The sequence below is a fragment of the Neoarius graeffei genome, chromosome 13 (assembly GCF_027579695.1).
Source record: "Neoarius graeffei isolate fNeoGra1 chromosome 13, fNeoGra1.pri, whole genome shotgun sequence".
Taxonomy (NCBI): Eukaryota; Metazoa; Chordata; class Actinopteri; order Siluriformes; family Ariidae; genus Neoarius; species Neoarius graeffei.
The window spans coordinates 76826025-76844941 of NC_083581.1; the positions used below are offsets into that span (position 1 = coordinate 76826025).

Below are 18917 nucleotides of genomic sequence, written 5' to 3' on the forward strand. Positions count from 1 at the left end.
CACCAGTTAACCTAACCTGCATGTCTTTGGACTGTGGGGGAAACCGGAGCACCCGGAGGAAACCCACGCGGACACGGGGAGAACATGCAAACTCCGCACAGAAAGGCCCTCGCCAGCCACGGGGCTCGAACCCAGGACCTTCTTGCTGTGAGGCGACAGCGCTATCCACTACATCACCGTGCCACCTGAAAGGGTGTTACCTGCAAAAAACTTTATAGTATACAGTTATGCCCAAAATGGGAGTTACACCCCTTGTTTCTGGGTGAGGCCAAGAACTTTTTGAAGTACCCTTGTATATTTAAGCGAGGGAACTTCAGTACTTTAACTCAGGTAGATTTTTGGATAATAATAATAATAATTTTGTTTGTTTGTTTGTTTTTGACTGATGTAACAATAAAAGTTGTCTCAGTGAAGAACCTGTTTCATAATAAACAGTTACAGAAATTAACTTGTAAACATGAGCAGCAACACTGAGCTGTTTGTTTCGGTTCATTTGAAACCAAACGTACTTAGTAACACATTTTTAATAATATTAAATTTAATAACACACATTATGAATTTAATAAATACATTTATTTCTGGTTTTATTTCCAAACAGGCAAATGCACGGACTGCTATAAGGCGACCAGGAAGCCTATTAGAAAGCCCCTTGGTTGCCTCTCGAATGACTCTCTATTAAATATGTAGTGCACTACATAGGACATAGAAGCCAATAATACACAACTTATGTAGTGCACTTATGTAGGAAGGGCTGATCGATTTGGAGTTCAGTCGTTTTGCTGAAAAGGGGCGCTACTGATGTGTTCTATGGCTTTTATACACATTTGGGAAGCAGAAGTGACAGATTAAACATTTTATTTTATATCCGTGTCGCTGTTGTTGTTTGTGTTTAAAAGCTACAGATGATATCCATGTGCTAGCTGGTTAATTCACTGGATGAGTGGTTTTTCCAGCAGAAATGGCAGACGAGGCTCTTTTTCAGTTCCTCCATAATGAACTTATACAATATGTCAACAACGCAGAAAGTGGAGAAAATGTAAGGAATAATATAAACTAACAGAATTAGACGTAGAAATAATAGTAACTGGTTCAGTTTTTTTTTTAAATAATAGTTTTGGGTTATGACTGTTGAATGCCTTTCACTAACTGGTTGGTGTCAGTTGGTGAACTTGTTTGTGTATTAAATGAATTTTCTGTCTGTGAAAACTGTGTTTAAGCACAAATTCCTTACATACAGGATATGGAGTAATTTTGTTTGTGTCTAGGAAAATGGACGGTGTGTTTCCAAGCTTGAGAACATGGGATTTCGTGTGGGACAAGGTCTAATTGAAAGGCAAGTAAATATTGTATGGTGTATATTTAAATATGGCTGTAAGCATTATTTTTCATTTTATTACATCTTTTATATTGATTAGTGAAGTGACCGCCAATTCTGTCCAACTAGAAGGGCTGTCGGTACAGTCTATACCTCCACCAAGCCATCAGAATCTAATCAATTGTTCCTTGCTCCATGATTCACCTTTCCTCCAACTTTCATGAAAATCTGTTCACTACTTTTTGAGTTATGTTGGGAACAGACAAACAAACAAACTAGAACGGCACTCAGTAGAGTGTATACCTCCGCCAGGCCACATATTCTCAACATCAGACTTGAACCTTGGATAATACTAAAGCTGTCCACCAAATTTCATCCAAATCTATTCACTAGTTTTTGAGTTACATATCTAGATTTGCATGAAAATCAAACCGGTTGTTCCTTGGCCCATGACTAGCCTTTCCTCCAAATTTCATCAAAATCTGTTGAGTTATGTTGGAAGCAAACAAATTAGAAGGGCACTCAGGGCAATCAGTAGAGCGCATTCCTCCGCAAAGCCACATATTATTATCAACATCAAACTCAACTCACTTGAACCTAGGATAACACTAAAGCTGTACACCAAATTTCATCCAAATCCATTCATTACTTTTTGAGTTATCTTGGGAACGGACAAAACAAACAAACATAGGTGAAAACACAACCTCCTCCAACACAGCTGGTGGAGGTAATCATAATTTAATTAATTTCATAAACTGTCACTGGAAATCTCCTCCCTGAAACACGTTATAATTGCTTTTTCTGCTCCTCCTACTCAAGCGAGTAGGACGCTGCTTTGCTTTGCTCCTGCTTTCTTGATCTTTATTTCTATACTTTACTTTCTCATTGAATTTCCACTATTTTTTTTCTCATTTTATTTTTCATCTTTATAAGCTTTTAATTTTAATTTAATTTCCACTTTTTTTTCATCTTTATAAGAAGTTAGTTTTTAATACAAAATGCCAGGGAGCAAAAAATCCTGCAGAAAATGCATGGAACTAGAACAGAGGATTTCTATTCTGGAATCAAAGATTGATGCTCTGTCAAAGGCGGACGAATTAAAAGCGATATCTCAGGAAAGGAGTACAGAAACAGTGGCTGAGAATGCAGAGATTGCACTCTGACAGACCGAGGACATTGCAGATCAAGTGGAAGAATTCATCAATCAAGCCGGGCAAAATGTGAGTACAGAAAACTGGCAAATGATGGGTGGTAAGCCCAAAAATAAAAACAGAAGAGTAATTACTTCAACACCAGCTCGTTCTACAAATTACAATAGGATCTACAATCCTATGGAAAATCCACAGCCCCTAAGGCTTCAGAACAAATTTGAATGCCTCAGGGATGTGGAAGAGGATTTTTCAAGCGGACAAACGCATAGTAAAAAGAGATCGCACCAAGATCGAAGAGCTGTGAGAAGAGGCAAAAAGCAGCTCGTAACACCACCTGATCCCACAACCCTTGTTCTTGGTGATTCCACTGTAAGACAATTAAAAGGTTATGGGATGATTATTTGTTGCCTTCCAAATGCATCCATCTCTGACACCAAAGACAGCATTTTGAAACTCATGTCCGAGCATAAAACTATTAAACGTATTGTTGTGCATGTGGGAGCAAATGATGTTTTCAGAGAACATCTGTTTGTCCAAAATGATTTCAGAAAACTTTTTTCTGAGCTCTATAAGACTGGAATTCAATCTTTTATCAGTGGCCCACTCCCAGCGAGAGGAAGTTTTGCTTTTTCTCGACTCTTCAGTCTTAACACCTGGCTTGGAAAAACTTGTTTTTCATTTGGTATGAACTTCATAGACAATTTTAACCTTTTCTGGAATCGCAGAGAATTTTACAAGCCAAATAGCACTGAACTCAGCTGGATTGGAGCCAAAGTCTTAGTAGACCATTACAGACTTGCAATCTTTTCTCAGCCAGCATTGAGGAAAACACTTGATAAGATGTCGCAGACTGACATAGTTACAAAGCCTAAACAATCATCTTTGCAAGTCGTCATCAAGGACACACAGACGTCTGACCTGCAAGACTCCCAACATTTAAAGACAGATGACTCCACTTCCCCTCGGATGGATTTCAGTCATTTGCTTAGAGTTTGATTGTCTTATTATAGCTGGGGATTTTAACTTGCATGTAGATAATACTGATAACATTTATGCCAAAGAACTACTTGCAATTATTGACAACTTCAACCTAGTACAACATGTACAGGGGCCGACCCACTCTCGTGGTCATACTCTTGACCTCGTCATCACAAAGGGTCTTATGGTGATGATACACGGGGCAACTTTTTGGGCAATGTTGCCGAGCAATGTTGCTGGCAACGGGCAACTAGGTGAGACACAGGGCAACTTTTCAGGGCAACTAACAATGGGCAACAACAGTTAGCAACGGCAGTTTACAGTTAGCTAAAAAAAATCGATGTCTTAATTTTTGCTGTGACCATTTAATCAAGCTGTCTGTTGTTTTTTAGATCTTTGGTGAGGTAAATTCCTCCATATAGAATATTAAAATAACAACTTACTGGCGTAAAAACAGATGAGGAGTCTCTCCATCTCTTCACTCCACTGACACTGAGCAGCCGCCATATTTGTTTGAAATTTCTGATCCGAACCTCACCGGAGGTCACATGACTTGATACTCGCGTTCTGATTGGCTTATCTCAAAAAGTTGCCAGAGATTATCAAAACCATTCAGAAAGAAACAATGTTGCCCAATCTCAATAGAAAAGAGTCAAAACGCAATTGCCCAGCAACATTGCCCAAAAAGTTGCCCCGTGTATCATCACCATTACTGTTTCTAATACTGTTGTTGACCTGGCCTTATCCGATCATTTCTGTGTTTTCTTTGATGTTTCTATGTCTCCTCACATTCAGAACAGCTCAACGACTATAGGTAGGAGAGTCATAAAAGACAACACGTGCTCTCTTTGAGCAAGCTCTCTCTCAGAACTCAACCAAAATGTCAGACTCTGTAGATGATTTACTGGAATTTTTTAATTTAAATATGACACAAATTATGGATGATATTGCTCCATTCAAAATCAAAAGAGTCAATGATAAGCAGAAAGCACCATGGAAGCAGTACCCAGCTGTTAAACTGCTAAAGAGAGAATGTAGAAAGACTGAAAGAAAATGGCGCAAATCTAAACTTCACATCCATTATCAAATCCATAAAGAGATGCTTTGTAATTATAATTATGAAATTCGTAAAGCAAGACAGTCTTTCTTCTCCAACATCATCAGCAGGAATATGAACAATGCCTGTGTGCTATTTTTAACAGTAGAGAAGCTAACTAATCCCCCACCACAATTAGCACCTGAACTTCTCTCAGTTAATAAATGCAATGAGTTTGCATCCTTTTTCAAAGGTAAAATTGATAAAATACGGCAGAATATTCCTCATAATATATCTCAGTTGCAAAAAATTGAAAAACTGCAATCACCAATGACACAGATAGATAACTTCAACACAATGTCAGAATTTTTTTTAATTGATTATGAGACTCTTGAAAAAACTGTACAAAATCTCAGTTCCTCAACATCTGAACTGGACATTCTGCCCACCAACTTTAAGTCTGTTCTTCATCTTATAATTACAGATGTGCATCAAATTATAAATACATCCCTGGAGACTGGCATTGTTCCTGTGTCCCTAAAAAAAGCCGTTGTAAAGCCCCTTCTTAAAAAAAATAATCTGGATCCTTCAGTATTAAATAACTACAGGCCAATATCAAATTTACCATTCATCGGGAAAATCCTTGAAAAAATTGTCTTCAATCAATTAACTGCCTTCTTGATATCAAACAGCCGTTTTGATAATTTTCAGTCAGGATTTCGTGCCAATCATAGCACTGAAACAGCGCTGATTAAAGTTATAAATGACATACGTCTTAATACTGATGCAGGCAAAACATCGGTCCTGGTATTACTGGACCTCAGTGCAGCTTTTGATACTGTTGATCACAACATACTGCTATATCGACTTGAACACTGGGTTGGATTGACTGGTAAAGTTATCAATTGGTTAAATTCATACTTAAAAGATAGAAGCTTCTTTGTTATGTTGGGAAATTGTTCCTCAATGTCCTTGACCTGTGGTGTCCCCCAGGGGTCGATTCTTGGACCATTACTATTCAACCTTTATATGCTCCCACTTGGGCAAATTATCAATAAAAATTCAATTTTGTATCACTGCTATGCAGATGACACCCACATTTATTTCGCTCTATCACCTAATGATTATGCTCCCCTTGAATGTCTCTACCAGTGTATCGATCAAATCAATAGCTGGATGTCACAAAATTTTCTTCAGCTGAACACCGATAAAACAGAAGTAATTCTATTTGGAAAAAAAGATGAAAGACTCAGGATTACCACTATTCTTGACACAAAAGGGATTAAAACTAAAGATATGGTTAAAAATCTTGTTTTCATTGACAGCGAGCTAAATTTTGACAGTCACATGAAAGCAATCACTAAAACGGCATTTTATCACCTAAAAAACATTTCCAAACTAAGAGGACTTATGTCAAAAAATGATCTGGAAAAACTGATACATGCCTTCATCTCTAGTAGGGTTGATTACTGCAATGGCCTTTTCACAGGCCTGCCAAAAAAGACCATCAAACGACTTCAGCTGGTTCAAAATGCAGCGGCTAGGGTTCTCACACGAACAAAAAGAACAGAGCACATTACTCCAATTCTAAGGTCCCTTCACTGGCTTCCAGTAAGCTACAGAATTGACTTTAAAGCATTGCTGCTGGTGTACAAATCTCTAAATGGTACAGGGCCCAATTACCTCTCTGATATGTTGCAGCGGCCGAACCCAATCAGATCTACCAGATCGCAACAGAAAAATTTACTATTAAAACCAGTTGTTAAAACAAAGTGTGGTGAAGCAGCTTTTAGCTACTATGCAGTGCAGCTATGGAACCAACTGCCAGAGGACATCAAAAATGCTCCTGCTGTTGGCAGCTTCAAATCTAGACTAAAGACCAAGCTGTTTTCAGATGCTTTCTGTTAAATAATTAATATTGTCTTCTTTACATTTTTTATAATCTTTACTTTCTCTGCATGTTTTAAATTTACTTTAACTTTATTCTATTTTATTCTTTATTCTATTCTGCTGGTTTCTTTTTTCTCCTCCTATTTGAACTACTACTTATTATTTTATTTCTACTATTGTTTAATTCTTATTTTCTTTTAATTCTTTTAATTAATTGTTTTAGAATAAAAATAAAATTATTTATGTAATTTTATTTCTCTATTGTTTACTGTTTTTGTTTTTACTTCTGTAAAGCACATTGAACTGCCATTGTGTATGAAATGTGCTATATAAATAAACTTGCCTTGCCTATAATGCAGCACTGTGCAAAAGTTTTAGGCACGCTTTTTTTTTTTTTTAAAGGTCATAGGCAATGGTCGGAGGTGAAATGTAGAATATCAACTTTGTCTAGAAGAATGACCAAAAAAGCAAATTCAATCTTCCTGGTGTCTAATTTGCACTCTAAAATTGAATAAAACGGTTAAAATATACGGTTTTGTCCAATTTCCAAAGGTTTGTTTACATCTCACTTATGCGCACTTTCACCGCCAGGGGGCATCATCATGACGTCATTTAAGCCAAACAGACTGGGAGCAGTTCTGTTTTTACTTGCGAACGGAGCACACGTGTACGGGCTTTGGTCGTGAGAGGTTGTGTAAAATGTCTGAAAGCGAGAGCGATTTTGAAGTAGGAACTCTCCAAATTAAATATCGAGAGGTGAAACCGTATATGTATGACCCTATGGCCGTTGCGAAGCGTTCGGTGAATGTGGCTCACTGGTTTGACCGTGCAGCCTCGGAATCGCACAGCGACTCGTCCGACTCTGATCGCGGTGACCCCGGCCCTCAACAAGACTCGCGCCCAAACGATTTATCCTGGTAGTTATGATAAATTCTTACTTTCGTCGTAATACTAAATAAGAGCCCTTTTGAAGAATAATTAAACCGCCCTCCCTAGTGGATATAGGGAACGATTACTGGACAGTGCACCGGTAGGCCACATTAGCCTGCCATCCGCGCATTATACTATTTATAGCCGACTCTAAGCGAGGAAATATCCCTTCGTTTCATTTCCACAATGATTGTACAGGATCCCTCAGGATTCTTGACTTGTCAACTGCAAGCAAAAGTAAAAATGTTTACCTCCAATCTTCTCCTTTTTGCTTGAGCATTGCTGCTCTGTTTCTTCTTTGACTGCTTGATTTTTGTTTCACACGCACAATCCACTCTCTCCGCCTCGTCTCCTCTTCCGGAAAAAACCAACCCTCTGGCTTCACGCGCACAATCCACTCGCCAATCCACTCGCTCTGCCTCTTCTCTTTCGGAAAAAGCCAACCCACTCGCTCCACCTCTTCTCTTTCGGGAAAAGCCAACCCACTCGCTCCGCCTATTCTCCTTTTTTGGAAAAAGCCAACCCACTCACTCCGCCTCTTCTCCTTTTTCTGAAAAAGCCAATCCTCTCATTCCCCCTCTTCTCCTTTTCCGGAAAAAGTCAATCCACTCTCTCTACCTCTTCTCCTCTCTCGGAAAAAGGTAAAAGCTTCTTCCTGAACCGGTCCCGTTGTTACAGTTCACTGCACAACAATAAGGCATGGGGGTTTTTCTTTGGAAATTCCTGAATGCACGTCTGCACTCAAGCCGAACGGCAATGTAAGTAAACGGAAGTGGACTCAACTCAAGCAGTTTGTCTTAAATGACGTCGCTCGCCGAGTGGTCACGAAAATAGCCGAACTGAAATTCGCCACGTTCCGCGCTAACTTATTTTAATTATTACTTATTAACAATACTTCTTGGGACCAGAAGAAAATTACAGAGGGTTTTTTAACATATAAAGTTTCATATGTGCATAAAATTTAAAACCGTTGCCTATGAGCTTTAAGTCATATAGCATTGCTATATACTTTTTTTTTATTTTAGAACTTGTATATTATCGAGACAGTACAAAAACGTTTGTTTTCGAGCACGTTATGGGAAAAATATTATTCCTGTGAAAAGGTCATTGTTGGCTATTCATCGCTAGCGATGATGACTGCTTCATTAGGATGCAGATGGGTCATGAGACCTGCACCAGAGCGACAGAGTCACCCACAGCGGCGGCACAAACAGCCTGGCTGAGCCGCCACGGAATGCCTGGCATCGTGAGCTCTCGTATACTATTCTCCTCTCCTAACGAAGCGCCTTGCACAGGAAGGTAAGACAAACAGTGTCGTGCCCCCATTGTGTTGTCCCTCTGGACCCCCAGACCTGATGCCAAGTGGTGCACAAAAGTACCACAGACCTGACGGGTATGGAAGTCGACCCGCAGTGACAACTGCCTTGCTGAGTGATGCCATCCATTGGCCATTTGAGTGGCTCTTCCCCATGCCATCTGGTGGTGCACCACTGACCCTGTTGGGTTCATCTGCCACATTGCACCGAAAAGCGCCCTGTTGCCAGCACCTTATTTCCCCAGTACTCAAGTCCTCCTGGACCTGAGACTCACCACCAGTTGCAGTTTGTCACACCCAGAACCACTGTGAAAAGGTAATGGTTGTCTCTCAGTAGTAATAAACGACTGCTCAACAATCTCATATGTATAGCACAGCAGTCCAATTTTGCGATTTAGATCCGAAAATCAAAAGAGCAAGAACTTCAGTTCAACATTTTCCAGCAACATTCAACATGATGTTAATGAGAAATCCAACACAGAAGTAGTGTGAGGAGGAAGGTGATGATGATGATGCTGAAAACATTGAACTCACAGATCTAGAATGTGATGCAGCTGTACGACACAGCTGTGCTGAGTTTGAGCACAGGCGAGTTAGCAATGAGATGACAAGCTTGATGGTGTTGATGGTATTATTAGAACCAAAGTTCAGACTTTGGAAGCTGATCCAGCTGGCAGGTAGCCAAATGGCTTGGTGTGTGTGTAATGTAGGAAAAATGTTCTTAGATCAACATGTTAAGAAAATAAGTTGAAACTTAAAAAAAAACCCCTCAGAAGTCCATTAAAAAAACACTATTGAAAACCACGTTATTTGTAGATGTTAATATGCAGGTCATTCAGGATCTTGTATTTTATTTAGCTTTCTGATAGAGTTGTGTGCAAATGTTTGTGCACCCTTGGTCAGTAGAAGTTAATACATCCTCTGCAAATTGCGAAAGTAACCATGACTCATTTCTGTTCATTCCAGTGCACTTTTTTTTTCTTGAATTTTATCAGATTGAAAATATGGTAACATTAAAGGTGTCCTAAGCAAAAAGTTTCAAACCTCAACCCTTTTTGTAAATATAATAATAATAATATAATAATAAGTTAAATTTATATAGCGCCTTTCAAGAAACCCAAGGACGCTTTACAATTATAGACAAAGAAAAAAATAAATAAAAAGTAAAAAGTCCACCGAGTAGGGGTCAGGATGTAATTCCCGTGGTGTAGCGGCCACAGTCCCACGAAAAGGCGCATGAAAACGAGTCCCACATCTCCAGCACCGCCGCCGTGACGCCATCAGCAACATCGCTCAACACCACGCCATGGATCCACAAAGCGAGCACAGAAGCTCCGCCACGCAGAGCGCTGGTGTGTCCCAAACCGCCTGCACAGCCGCTGCGACGCCACCGAGCAACATCGCTCAGAACATCACGCCAAGCGTTAAAGCACAGAGCGCTGGACAACCACGATGTAAAATGAGCAACAGGCTCACTGCAGTCCATAGCTGGGAGCGCAGGCATCACCCACAGTGAACCAAGGCCTGGAGGGAACCGACGCCCAAAACTGGATCCGGAGCTACACCACAACCGGCGGACAAAACACTCAAACATACATCAAACTACACAAACACACAGAAAAAAAAAAAAAAAATGAAAATAGAAAAATAAAATAAAAAAAGCTCTGGTGAGAAGCGGCAGCCAGAACGCGCACGACATACTCTCAACCGGAAACGAAAAGATAACAGATATATAACTGAATACAGCAGTGCTGACTGTGTGTCTGCTGTCTCTACAGGTTCACCAAAGACACAGCACGTTTTAAAGACGAGCTCGACGTCATGAAATTCATCTGCAAAGATTTCTGGACCTGCGTGTTTAAGAAGCAGATTGATAACCTGAGAACAAACCACCAGGTAAGTGTGCTCAGGTCGACTTCAATCACCACCAGTTCTGGTCACAGCCTGAATGTGTTAATAGGTTGAAAATGTTATTGATTGCTTTATAAATGTTATTGTCAGACTGTATAACATCCACAACCTGTTTGTCGTTTAATTTGCACTACTTCACCACTACTACCTCTGCAATCTCTCATCGATGCAATTATTATGTGCAATAATATAGGCCTTAAACTATTTTTATGCATACTTATATTTATATATAAATATTATTTATGTATATATGTGTGTGTATACAGAGTCTACTTATGTGCAATTTTTCCGAGCCTCTCAATAAGGCAATATTTCTATACTTTTTCACGGTAGATAATGCAAATAGCCCTCTGTATTTAATCCTTCGTTTGTCTAATTTTTATTTCAGTTTTATTTGTTATCTGTTTGACATTTTCTTGCTACTGTAACACGTGAATTTCCCCGATGTGTGATGAATAAAGTGAATCTAATCTAATCTAAAATCCACAGAGCTGTCCAGTGTACATCCATATCGCCCGTATCTAACTGTTTTTCAGGGTATTTACGTCCTACAGGATAACAAGTTCCGGTTATTGACCCAACTGTCTGCTGGTAAACAGTATCTGGAACATGCCCCGAAGGTACACGTACACCCTGACAACACCATGTACCGGTATGAATGAACTCACAACAGCCAACAAAACTTAATTTCAGGAATGGAGCGGCAGTCTTTATTGAACTCTTGGATGGGATAGTGGTCCACCACAGGGCACCACACACACACATCCCAACCACTCTGTCTGGTAGCCTGGTTGTGGGAAGAACGTGGAGAACCTGTGGGAAACCCACACACACCTCTTGTTTTTCTTTTGTTCCACTAAAACGACTGCCTTTCAGACGCTGTACTTTGTGTATTTTCAGTGAAACCAATGTTTGTTTTCATGACTAAAAGTTTGTGGTGTTTGTTTCATCCTGTGCAGTATTTGGCGTTTACCTGCGGCCTGGTGAGAGGAGGGCTCTACAACCTCGGTGTGAAGAGCATCGTCACGGCTGAGGTGTCCGCCATGCCTGCTTGTACGGAGAACTATTTTTTTATGATTCCACACACACACTACAGTTTAGTGTTGGCCACCAATTCTCCTCGTAGATATCTACTTTTTTTTTTTTTTTCTTTCCAGAAATTAAGTTCCTTCATCAGCTCTACTTGATCCAGATAAACACATTGGCAAGAGACTGAGAGAGAGAGAGGGGCAAAGAAACAGACTGAGAGAGATGCAGACGAAAGAGAGAGAAAGACATTCACATAGAAGAGAGAGAGAGAGACTGATTCACACGGGGGGGAGAGAGAGACATTCACACAGGAGAGGGAGAGACGAGGGAGGGAGGGACAGGGGAGAGACAGACACACAGGGGAGAGGGAGACACACAGGAGAGAGAGAGAGAGTCAGATTTTCACATAGAGGGAGAGGGACATTCACACAGGAGAGAGAGAGAGATATGGATTCACATGGGGAGAGGGAGAGAGACGGGAGAGAGAGAGAGACAAGCATTCACACAGGAGAGGGAGAGACGAGGGAGGGAGAGAGACGGGAGAGAGAGAGAGACAAGCATTCACACAGGAGAGGGAGAGACGAGGGAGGGAGGGAGAGAGACGGGAGAGAGAGAGAGACAAGCATTCACACAGGAGAGGGAGAGACGAGGGAGGGAGGGAGGGAGGGAGGGACAGGGGAGAGAGAGACACGAGAGAGAGAGTCAGATTTTCACATAGAGGGAGCGGGACATTCACACAGGAGAGAGAGAGATATGGATTCACATGGGGAGAGGGAGAGACACGGGAGAGAGAGAGAGACAAGCATTCACACGGGAGAGAGGGAGAGATATGGATTCACATGGGGAGAGGGAGAGAGACGGGAGAGAGAGAGAGAGACAAGCATTCACACAGGAGAGAGAGATATGGATTCACATGGGGAGAGGGAGAGACACGGGAGAGAGAGAGACACAAGCATTCACGAGGGAGAGAGATATGGATTCACATGGGGAGAGGGAGAGAGACGGGAGAGAGAGAGACAAGCATTCACACAGGAGAGAGAGATATGGATTCACATGGGGAGAGGGAGAGACACGGGAGAGAGAGAGAGACAAGCATTCACACAGGAGAGAGAGATATGGATTCACATGGGGAGAGGGAGAGAGACGGGAGAGAGAGAGAGAGAGACAAGCATTCACACAGGAGAGAGAGAGATATGGATTCACATGGGGAGAGGGAGAGACACGGGAGAGAGAGAGAGACAAGCATTCACACGGGAGAGAGGGAGAGAGATATGGATTCACATGGGGAGAGGGAGAGAGACGGGAGAGAGAGAGAGAGACAAGCATTCACACAGGAGAGAGAGATATGGATTCACATGGGGAGAGGGAGAGACACGGGAGAGAGAGAGAGACACAAGCATTCACGAGGGAGAGAGATATGGATTCACATGGGGAGAGGGAGAGAGACAGGAGAGAGAGAGACAAGCATTCACACAGGAGAGGGAGAGACGAGGGAGGGAGAGACACGAGAGAGAGTCAGATTTTCACATAGAGGGAGAGGGACATTCACACAGGAGAGAGAGAGATGGATTCACATGGGGAGAGGGAGACACAAGCATTCACACAGGAGAGGGAGGGACAGGGGAGAGAGACACAGGGGAGGAAGGGAGAGAGACAGGCGAGAGGGAGAGAAAACATAAACAGGACAGTAGATGAGGTAAGGGTGTACAGCATCAGCGTTACTTACTGCTCATCCTCAACTCTGTGGGAGAATTAGTGACTTAATTATTTACCACCAGCTCAGTTTAACACACTGACCCATCTGACTGCTCTTCTCTCCTCAGGTAAATTCCAGGTGATGATCCAGAAGATGTAAAACACCGAACATAAGAACAAATTCATTATAATATATACAGATCTGTCAGTTTTGTCTTTTTATTTTGTTTCGTTTTGTTTTCCATTGAAACCTCTTAAATTCCTTCTGTGCAATCTACAGCATGTTGAGGTCAAGCCTTATTGTCCTGTGTTCGTTTGTACCGTAACCTTGATTTGTTATTGGTTTTACTCTTTACCGTCTGAATCATATTTGCACAAGATATCATTGTTTTATTTAAATGTGTGTAATATTGGCACAGCTAGTTGTGTTTGTATAAATTAAATAAACATTATGCCATGCTTTAAAATGCAGTCCAGCACTTTGTGTTCGTTTGAATTTCTAGTGTATAATTGGTTTTGTCAGTTAATTAGTATTATTAGCTCATCCGGCCGACAGTTTATGCCATCATGACTGTGATCAATTCAGATGTCGTCCACAATTCACAAAAATCACTTCTCTCTCAGTTCTTCACCAATTTTTATTCTTTTTGGCAGGAAGGTAGGTCTCCCTGGCATGCATCTGGCTTCTACCCAAATTTGCATAATTGCAATTAATAATGACAATATGGAGTAATTAATCAATCCCTAATGAGCAGTTTCCACACAAATCACTTCTCCCTCAATTCTTCACCGATTTTGATTCTTTCTGGTATGAAGGTAGGGGAACCTAGGGTGCATATAGCTTCTACCCAGATTTGCTTCATTACAATTATTAATGAAGTTATGGACTAATTAAGCCTTAATGAGCAGTTCAACAAAAATCACTTCTCTGTCAATTCCTTGCTGTTTTGGATTCTTTCTGGTAAATAGGTCGGTATTTCTAGTGTGGATATCGCTTCTAGATATACAGTGCTGAGCGTAAATGAGTGCACCCCCTTTGAAAAGTAACATTTTAAACAATATCTCAATGAACACAAACAATTTCCAAAATGTTGAAAAGACAAAGTTTAATATAACCTCTGTTTAACTTGGTTTACGCATTTTTCAGTTTTACTCAAATTAGGGTGGTGCAAAAATGAGTACACCCCACAACAAAAACTACTACATCCAGTACTTTGTATGGCCTCCATGATTTTTAATGACAGCACCAAGTCTTCTAGGCATGGAATGAACAAGTTGGCGACACTTTGCAACATCAATCTTTTTCCATTCTTCAACAACAACCTCTTTTAGTGACTGGATGCTGGATGGAGAGTGATGCTCAACTTGTCTCTTCAGAATTCCCCACAGGTGTTTGATTGGGTTCAGATCAGGAGACATACTTGGCCACTGAATCACTTTCACTCTGTTCTTCTTCAGAAATCCAACAGTGGCCTTAGATGTGTGTTTAGTCATGTTGGAAAAGTGCACAACAACCAAGGGCACGGAGCAATGGTAGCATCTTCTCTTTCAGTATAGAGCAATACGTCTGTGAATTCATGATGCCATCAATGAAATGCAGCTCCCTGACACCAGCAGCACTCATGCAGCCCCACATAAGGACATGTTTCACTGTAGGCACCAGGCATTTTTCTTTGTATTCTTCACCTTTGCGACGCCATACAGTTTTGAAGCCATCACTTCCAAAAACATTTATCTTGGTCTCATCACTCCAGAGTATAGAGTCCCAGTAGTCTTCATCTTTATCAGCATGGGCCCTGGCAAACTCTAGGTGGGCTTTTTTGTGCCTGGGCTTTAGGAGAGGCTTCTTTCGTGGACGGCATCCATGCATGCCATTCCTCTGCAGCGTACGCCGTATTGTGTCACGGGAAATAGTCACCCCAGTTTGGCTTTCTACTTCTTTAGATAACTGCAGTGAACTTGCATGCCGATTTTCTTCAACCCTTCTCATCAGAAGACGCTCCAGTCGAGGTGTTAACTTCCGTGGACGACCTGGATGTCTCCGTGAGATGGTTGCAGTTCCATCTTTCTTAAATTTTTGTACCACTTTTGCTACAGTATTCTGACTGATAAGTAAGGCTTTGCTGATCTTCTTGTAGCCTTCACCTTTATGGTGGAAAGAAATTATTTTCTTTGGGGAATTCTGAAGAGACAAGTTGAGCATCGCTCTCCATCCAGCATCCAGTCACTAAAAGAGGTCGTTGTTGAAGAATGGAAAAAGATTGATGCTGCAAAATGTCGCCAGCTTGTTCATTCCATGCCTAGAAGACTTGGTGCTGTCATTAAAAATCATGGAGGCCATACAGAGTACTAGATGGAGTAGTTTTTGTTGTGGGGTGTACTCATTTTTGCACCACCCTAATTTGAGTAAAACTGAAAAAATGTGTAATGTAAGTTATATTATTAACCTTACTTTCATGTTATAAGTTAAACAGATGTTATATTAAACTTTGTCATGTCAACATTTTGGAAATTGTTTGTGTTCATTGAGATATTGTTTAAAATGTTACTTTTCAAAGGGGGTGCACTCATTTATGCTGAGCACTGTAGCTTGTATATAGTTTATATATCTTGCAACATTTATTGCCCAAGGTGGCCCACTTTAGATCGTTCCTTCTAGACTAGACGGGGCTGGAGTGAGCTACGCCCTCACTGACTATCTCGTTTCTCAGTTGCTTTGCCTTTATTAAAGGAAAAATCAACTCTGAACATTGAATTGAATACTTGGGAAAAAAAATCCACCCTGAACAGTCCAACGTTTCCACCAACATCTACAATAATTCTCTGTTGGATTTCTCAGTAATATGGTGTTTAATATCACTGGGAAATGAAGAAGTGGTGTGTCGTTTGTGTTTAGGGATTAACAGCAAAATCTGACCCTTATGATTTTGTTTCTCCTGTTAAACCCTCTTGTAACTGCACTAGCAACATCCACCTGTGACATCAGCATGGCAGACAACCTGTAATTCCCAACGAATCAGCAACACTATCACTATACACATCACAAATAGTTCAATATGAGCATATTTGATGTTTCAAGATGGAGCTTTCCATAAGTTTCTCAATGAATTGGTGGATCTGCCAAATACATGAAGTGGAAAATCATTTTTAAAAAATGTTATATAATCAGGGCAGAACTGTATAACAGTTACTTATTTCTCATCATTATAGATTGCTTTAATGGGCGTTGTACCGGTCTGTCATGGTGAAAAGGGAGCTGAGCTGGAAGGCAAAGCTTTCGATTTACCAGTCAATCTATGTTCCAATCCTCACCTATGGTCATGAGCTTTGGGTAGTGACCAAAAAGATGTGATCGTGGATACAAGTGGCTGAAATGAGCTTTCTCTATAGGGTGGCTGGGCTCAGCCTTAGAGACAGGGTGAGAAGCTCAGACATCCAGAGGGATCTCGGAGTCGAGCCGCTGCTCCTTCATGTCGAAAGGAATCAGCTGAGGTGGTTCGGGCATCTGATTAGGATGCCTCCTGGGCACCTTCCTTTGGAGGTTTTCCAGGCACGTCCAACTGGGAGGAGACCTCAGGGTAGACCCACAACACGCTGGAGAGATTATATAACTCATCTGGTCTGGGAGCACCTTGGGATTCCCCAGGAGGAATGGGAAAGCGTTGCTGGGGAGAGGGAGGCCTGGAATACCCTGCTTAGCCTGCTGCCGCCGCAACCCAACTTCGGATAGGTGGAGGAAGATGGATGGATGGATGGATGGATGGATGCTTTAATGGAAAAAAATAGCTGTTTACTAAATGATCAATTTAATAATACACTCAGAAACATGTCCAAGCCTTACTTTTTTTTAAATTTTGTTTATTGATTTTCACATATTGCAATTATTTTTAGCATATTAAAATTTTTTGTTTTGTTGAAGACCAAAGAACAAACCCACCCCTAGCACATAACCCCTCCAGAATAAAAGTACAAAATTACCGGATTAAGGAAAATATAACAGATAGATAGATAGATAGATAGATAGATAGATAGATAAGTAAATAAGTTTTCAGTACTCAGTCCAAGGTAATATGATGAGCTGTGCTATTGACATATGACAGAAAAGGACTCCAGTTCCTTTCAAATGTGTTAGCTGTACCCGACAAGATCAACCTAATTTTTTCCAGTTTAAAAAAATAAAGCACTTCTTTAGTCCAGCTCGCATGTGTAAGTGCAACTGAAGATTTCCATTTTTAAAAGTATTAATCTCCTGGCCAGCAGAGTTGTGAATGCTATTAAGCTCTTATTGGCAAAAGAAAGGTTATGTGGACAGGGCAACACTCCAAACAGAGCAGTAAAAATATTAGGGACAAAAATTCCCCCCAGTTACCTTAGATAAAGTGTCAAAAATCTCAGACCAGAATCCATCTAAAGCGGGACAGTGTCAAAACATGTGTCCAAGCCTTACTTTAAGTTGAAAATATGGTTGTTGTTTTTTTTTTTCCAAAGATGGAAGCACTTTAATTTGAATGGTGGCTAAAAATAAATGAGACCAAAAGTTAGATATCGGCTACTATATGGCCAAAAGTATGTGGATACAACCATCACACTTATGTGCTTGTTGAACATCCAATTCCATATCGAGTCTCCCTTTGCTGTTATAATAACCTTCGGTCATCTGGGAAAGCTCTCCACTAGATTTTGAAACATGGCTGTGTTTGTTCACCCACAAAACCATTAATGGAGGCTTGGCACACGTCCCAGTCAGCATTCCAGTTCATCCCAAAGGTGTTCGGTGGGGTTGAGGTCAGGATTTTGTGCAGGCCATCTGAGTTCTTCCACTCCAAACTTGGCAAACCGTGTCTTCATGGCGCTTGCTTTGTGCACAGGAGCATTGTCATGCTGGAACAGGTTTGAGCCTCTCACTTCCAGTGAAAGGAAATTGTCAAGTCAAGTCAGGTTATTTGTATCGCGCTTTTAACAACAGACATTGTCACAAAGCAGCTTTACAGAAAAATAAAGACTTTAAACATATGAACTAATTTTATCCCTAATAAATTTATTTATCCCTGATGAGCAAGCCTGTGACGACAGTTTCAGTTTCAGTTTATTTTATAAGGGACCATGTACAATTAAAACATAAATGTTGCCATTTAATGCATCGTACCAGAGTTAGCCTCAGGCTAATTTACATCTGCAGTGGTGAGGAAAAACTCCCTCAGATGACATGAGGAAGAAACCTTGAGAGGAACCAGACTCAAAAGGGAACCCATCCTCATCTGGGTGATAACAGATAGCATGATTATAAATAACTTGTTTCTATAACTGTGTCCTGTAGATCAGTGGCGGCTGGTAGTCTTTCAAACAGGGGAGGCTGGTCGGTTACGATATTTCCAGATTTTAAAAGAAAAAACACATCAATTTTGCCCATACTCTTGCCTCTGATCTGGCTGATTGTTGGCAGGGTCACAAACTGTGAAATAACAGCTTCTTTTGGCCCATTACCCTACTGTCCAATATACATGATGGTGGTGTTGGGGGGGGTATATTTTAACATTTTATATTTTAAAATTGTGGCATGTTGTTTAAAAATTGATCATTATTGAAAGCAGCTCTTTGTCAGGAACCTCAGCAGTAACAGCAGAGTGTTCTGGAATAGGCACAAGCACTGACCTTGGGGAGCCAAAC

The 18917-nt window shown here is 40.9% G+C and overlaps 1 protein-coding gene across 1 annotated transcript; it reads left to right on the forward strand.

The window, feature by feature from the left end:
- The first annotated feature begins 751 nt into the window (after window positions 1-751).
- Window positions 752-13717, forward strand: trappc6b (trafficking protein particle complex subunit 6B). The gene is made up of 6 exons (XM_060938555.1): window positions 752-1036; window positions 1266-1333; window positions 10394-10511; window positions 11063-11146; window positions 11486-11579; window positions 13379-13717. The coding sequence occupies exons 1-6, from the start codon at window positions 959-961 to the stop codon at window positions 13408-13410; spliced, it is 474 nt and encodes a 157-aa protein (XP_060794538.1). The 5' UTR covers window positions 752-958; the 3' UTR covers window positions 13411-13717.
- Window positions 13718-18917: the final 5200 nt, after the last annotated feature.